The 5,604-nt window shown below is 49.6% G+C and overlaps 1 protein-coding gene across 1 annotated transcript; it reads right to left on the bottom strand.

The window, feature by feature from the left end:
- Positions 1 to 434: 434 nt before the first annotated feature.
- Positions 435 to 5,106, bottom strand: LOC121458965 (NADH dehydrogenase [ubiquinone] 1 subunit C2-like). Its single transcript, XM_041668409.1, has 3 exons — positions 4,806 to 5,106; positions 977 to 1,120; positions 435 to 591 (listed from the first exon to the last, which is right to left on the bottom strand). The coding sequence occupies exons 1-3, from the start codon at positions 4,972 to 4,974 to the stop codon at positions 542 to 544; spliced, it is 363 nt and encodes a 120-aa protein (XP_041524343.1). The 5' UTR covers positions 4,975 to 5,106; the 3' UTR covers positions 435 to 541.
- Positions 5,107 to 5,604: the final 498 nt, after the last annotated feature.

The following is a 5,604-nucleotide window of genomic DNA, read 5'->3' as shown; positions in this document are numbered from 1 at the left end:
CATAGCAGACCCAGCTCCAAAACAACCAACCAAATATTCATTTATTTATTTGTGGTTGTTTTTTTGAAACAGGATCTCACAATGTAACCCTGGCTGACCTGGAACTTGATATGTAGATCAGGCTGGCCAAAATCTCAAGGAGATCCACCTGCCTCTACCTCCCCAGTGTTGGGATTAAGGGTGTGTACCACCACATCTGGCTAAAGCATAAAAAACTTTAAAAAGGAACCTTGCTGGAGAGACGAGTGTGTACTGCTCTTGCCAGGGCAGCTCCAGCTCACAACCACTTCTATTAACTTCAGATCCAAGGCATGGACACCCTCTTCTGGCAGCCTTGGATACCCAAGTGTACAAACCTGCACACACACACACACACACACGTGTATGGGTGCGCACGCACACACACACAAACAGAAAGCAGCAAAAGAACAGAGTGCTTATAATAACTATTTTAATTACACTGACTAACCCAAATGTCAACTGATATTACATAAAATTGGGAAACCACTCAGGCTGGGGTGAAGTGGAGCCTCTGCAGACCTCAGCGCACTGGATGGAACGCCTCCAGAATCTCACCGTACGTCTTTCTCTCTGTGAAGGAAGCACACCACAGTTATTCTTAATTTATACTTAAAACAAATGCGACTTCTTGGGCTAGGGATGTGGCTCAGGAGTGGAGCACTTGCTGCGTGTGTATGAGGCCCCAGCTTATTCCTCAGAATTCACAAAAGAAACAAAGGTTGGGGTCTGGAGAGACAGCACAGTAGCTAGGAGCACAGGCTGCTCGCTACTATCTGGTAGATGTGACGAGGTGGTGAGGGGTGTTCAGAACGAGTATGTTCTTATAAAAGACATTTCCTATGGACCCAAGGGAGTCTGGTCTACTACAGAATATGTGGAGTCCACACAACCAGACAGTACCTGAAGCCATGGACAGGAAAAAGACAAAGCAAATAAAGAGGTTTATATGAAATACCTTTCTCAGGAAAATCTTCTGGATGCAGTTTGATATACCCAAACATGTCACGGTCCCTCAGGGCACAAAAATACTCATGTCGTCTTAAAAGATAATATCCGGCAAAGTAAAAGGAAGTGACGTACAGAAGCTGGCGATGCAAGCCTGTAGTTGACAGACCCCAAAGCAAAGTCAGAGCACACAAAGGATTTCATTTTGATATTGCACCCCGGGACCGCGCCTCCTGCCCCACCCACCCTGCAGGGTCTCATGTGGCTCAGACTGGAACTCTGTTCACCAGCATTGAGTACGCTGTAGCCTCTTTCCCACACCCAGACCTCAAAGCCCATCAATTCCACCTGGTAAACACTTCTCCTCAGGGAGCTTACCCCTCTAAGGCCGGAGCCCCCGGCTCTGATCCGGTGTTCACCTGGTCACCTTTGACCCCTCCCTCCCTCGTCTGTGAAGCACATGCTCCAGCTACTGCAGTGCCCAGCAACTACATCATCACGCTATAGCCTCAGACACCAACTTCTCCAGAGTGGCTTCCCAGTTTGTGGAATTCAAAGGATGTGCTGGTTTGAAAGAAAATGGTCCCCATTGGCCCAAAGAATGTGGCACTATTTGGACTTGTGACCTTGTTGGAGCAGACGTGGTTTTGGGGGAGGAGGTGTGTCACTACGGGGTGAGTGGGCTCTGAGCTCTCAGATGCTCAGGCCAGGCCCAGTGTGGCCCCCTTCCTGTAGCCTTTGATCCGGAGGCAGGACCTGCAGCTACCTCTCTGGACCACTGTCTGCCAGAGCGCCACTGTGCTTCTCACCATGATGACAATGGACTAAACCTCTGGACTGCAAGCCAGCCCCACTTAGATGGTTTCCTTTATAAGAGTTAACTGTGGTCATGGTGTCTCTTCACAGTGACAGAAACCCTAAGGGCTGGAGAGATGACCCAGGAGTTAAAGGCACTAGCTCAGTTCCCCGCACCCACATGGCGGCTTGCAAGTGTCTGTGACTCCAGTTGAAGGGATCTGGCACCTTCACACATTTATACATGTAGGTAAAACATCAATACACATAAAAAAAAAAATAAATCTAGCTGGGTGGTGGTGGTGCACGTCTTTAATCCCAGCACTTAGGAGGCAGAGGCAGGCGGATCTCTGTGAGTTCGAGGCCAGCCTGGTCTACAGATCCAGTTCTAGGACTACACAAAGAAACCCAGTCTTGAAACAACAACAGAAGTACCTGGACTCTGCAGTTCCAGGCCCTAAGAATATCTTGTGGGGCTGGAGAAGCAGCTCAGCTGTTAAGAGCACTGATTGCTATTCCAGAGGTCCCGGGTTTGGTTTCCAGCATTCACATGGTGGTTCACAAATGCCTTTAACTGCAGGGCGGTGGTGGCGCACATCTGTAATCCCAGCACTAGGGAGGCAGAGGCAGGCGGATCTCTGTGAGTTCGAGGCCAGCCTGGTCTACAAAGGGAGTTCCAGGACAGGCTCCAAAGCTACAGAGAAACCCTGTCTCGTAAAACCAAAAAAACAATAACAACAACAACAAAAAAAAAACACCAAAAACCAAATGCCTGTAACTTGAGTTCCAGAGGATCCAGCACCCTCTCTTGACCTACACAGGCTATTGCATGCATGTGGTGCACATACATATATGCTTAGGCACACACACATATATGAAAATATTGTTTAAATGTATTTTTATTTATTTTATTGGGATTAAACGTTGCACCACCACTGCCAGGCTGGGTCCAGGTTCTTCTGCTTCAAACAGCTACTAATTCCCTAAACTGGTTCTGAGCCAGGGTAAGCCAGTGCTAGGAGCTCTCCAATGTGCCGCTGGACTACACAGTGGCCCATACTTGGGAGAAGCCCTTACACATGTTTTAGATACTGAGGCCAGGCCTTTAGATACTCATGGCTTGGCCTTACTTCTCCAGCTTCCTTTCTTTCTCTAGTTGTCCTCCACAGTCACTTTTCCTTTCTTTCATTTGATGAGACTAAACCTGGAAGTCATTGTGCTATGATACATTACCAATGTTAACCTAAAAAGAAAATCAACAAACATTTAATTTTAAGAGACGTAATTACCAACTAACTTGAAGTGGTTATCAACAAGGTTTTCTGTTTGTTTGTTTGTTTGGTCGGTTTCAAGACAGGATTTCTCTGTGTAAGAGTCCTGGCTGTCCTGGAACTCTCTCTGTATAGACCAGGCTGGCCTTGAACTCACAGAGATCTGCCAGCCTCTGCCTCCTGAGTGCTGGGATTAAAGGCGTGCGTCCCCACTGCACCCCCACTGCCCGGCTGACTTGCTTCTTAAGGGCAGTTAGTTCTTCACCCCATCTACTCAGTTCGTGCCCCAGCGCCTGGCAGAGAGAACATTTAGCCACTTCCTTCTCACTCAGCACCTTGTGTGTTACACACCTTATCTACAGGACTCACTGAGCTGCCACAACAAACACACGAAGCTCCGTTATTCTCATTTATTAGATGAGAAAACCCGCAGACTGACCACATGGACTGCCTAAGGGACACAGACAGGAAACAATGGAATAAAAACACATAGTTCCAAGTGATAGGCTTAGATGAATGTGGTGTGTGTGTGTGTGTGTGTGTGTGTGTGAGAGAGAGAGAGAGAGAGAGAGAGAGAGAGAGATTTCCCTAGCAGTACAAACAAACAAACAAACAAAAAGATTACTTCCAAGAGCGATGGGATCCCACCAGTATTCAAGTACTTGTGGCCCTAGGAGGTCATGGATGCGGACCTCCAAGCCTAACACAGAGATGACTAACTGGGATGATTCCTAGTGGCTGGGACCATTTCGTTAGCTTTCTTGTAACTGTGGTCCTTAGCTCCAACTGGTGGTTTATGTTGCTGACAAGCCCGGCTCATTTCTCCTAATCTCACACACGAAGGAAGCAATCGAATGCACCCGCTTTCAGAAGTCCTTGCACCTCCTCCCAAGGCCTAGAGCTCTTTTAACTTCGCCTGATATTCCAAGTTAAGTTCACAGTTAGTGAGGTGGATAAGGGCACTTGCTACCAAGCTTGAGAAGCCGAGTTCAAGCTCCAGGACTCACCCAGTAGCGGGAGAAAGCCAATTCCCTCAGGCTGTCATCTGCCCCCCACGTACCCACACACAAATAATACAACAAAGTTCAAAGACACCCAGAGTTAGTTTCTTTCTTTCTTTTTCTGTCTTTGGAATTCTACAGTTCTTAGCACCGCTATTCTGTCAGCTGCAATCAATCTTGACAGGAAGCCAGTGACATACTCTACAGAATAGAAGGCTTGCTAGTTTAGTGACAGTCCCCTGTTCAGTAGGTGCTCCCAGAACAGCAGCAGCAGTAGCGTCTGGGAGTTTGCCCACATTAGGCCCTTCCCCAGACCTTCTGAATCAAACCAGTATTTTCACTGGATCCATTCTTCCGGGCTTTAAGTCTCTGAAGCTCAGGTTCTGAACACACACTAACGCAAGCTCCGCCCCTTTGACTAGCCACGTGACCATGGGCAAGGGGTTTTAACCGCTCTTAGGCTCCGGGTCCCCGTCAGTGGCACTACTTTCCCAAGTTTCTGTTTTGTTTCTGACACCTACTGCTATCACGCCCATCCGAGTGACAGCAGCGCGAGCCCCGGAGTGCGCGACCGTGTAGTACGAACTAGAGCGCGAGCTAACGGTGGGATCTAGAGTTTCCCGCAGCGCCGCACTCGGTTTCTTTAGTTCGGTTCGGAGGAGCTCTGGGAGGCGCCAGGCCCGGGGAAGCAGGGATCCGGGGTGGGGTGGGGGGACCATGGCAGGCGGCCTGCGCCCCTCCTCCGGGAGGCTCCCGTGCACGCAGCCCTCACCTGCTTTAAGCACAGGCCGCCTCTGCAGCGCGTTATTCAGCAGGCCGGCGCAGTAGCCCAGGAAGCCGGAGTAGACGAGGCGTGGGTCGTTCAGCTTGGGCGGGGGCAGGATCCGGGCCTCATCCGGCAGGAATGTCAAGGGCTCGTGGCCCGGCCGATTGTTCATCATATTGATGCCGGTTCCACGTGAGGTCTGACCTCAAAAGACTCCCGGCTCTGAGAGAAACCACAGCGCCCACCACTGCGACTGGTAACGTCCTCCTTCGAGCTCCGGGCTGAAGGGCAGAGCGGACGGCGGTGCAGCACCCAAAAGCTTCCCCCGCGAGTGCAGCCGTAGGAGCAGCAGCACGCGAGGTTCCGGGCTACTAAGTGGCCCACGAGGCCAGTAGGCTCGCCCTAAGGTTGGAGTGAGAGCTTGGGAAGCCAGATGGATCCAGTCCAGGGGTACAGTAAATGACCCAAAGTGGGCAAAGACCAGGAGATATCGATATTTATTTATTTTTGTCCAGTTCTCACATAGGAGAAATGTCCCCAGTTCTCCCTCACCTGTCCCTCCGCCCATAGTTCTTCAGTAAAGATTATCTTTGCATTCAACAATCGACACCCATAAGTGGTCGCGATGGATAGTTAATTTATTGAATTACGTAAAAACTAGCTTTCTGGGGTTCATTTGCAGTTACACCCTCCAAAGTCTAAAATTAAGGTACGGCCAGCAACAAAGTATTCAGCGAAGGCCCGGAGCGGATCATTTAACCTGTTCTTGAGATTCACTTCTGGTGATAGTCTGCTAAATGATTCC

The sequence above is a fragment of the Microtus oregoni genome, unplaced genomic scaffold (genome assembly GCF_018167655.1).
Source record: "Microtus oregoni isolate MIOR12 unplaced genomic scaffold, Mior012 000018F_ref0000195, whole genome shotgun sequence".
NCBI lineage: Eukaryota > Metazoa > Chordata > Mammalia > Rodentia > Cricetidae > Microtus > Microtus oregoni.
This window is presented reverse-complemented; position numbering and strand designations above follow the sequence as displayed.

Bases quoted from the DNA above. Each gene is read 5' to 3' on its own strand.
- LOC121458965 (XM_041668409.1), bottom strand. From the start codon at position 4,974: ATGATGAACAATCGGCCGGGCCACGAGCCCTTGACATTCCTGCCGGAT. The intron at 1,121-4,805 runs GTGAGGGCTGCG...TGTCAACTACAG, and splicing joins GCGGCCTGTGCTTAAAGCAG to GCTTGCATCGCCAGCTTCTG. The intron at 592-976 runs GTATTTCATATA...CTTCCTTCACAG, and splicing joins AGAAGATTTTCCTGAGAAAG to AGAGAAAGACGTACGGTGAG.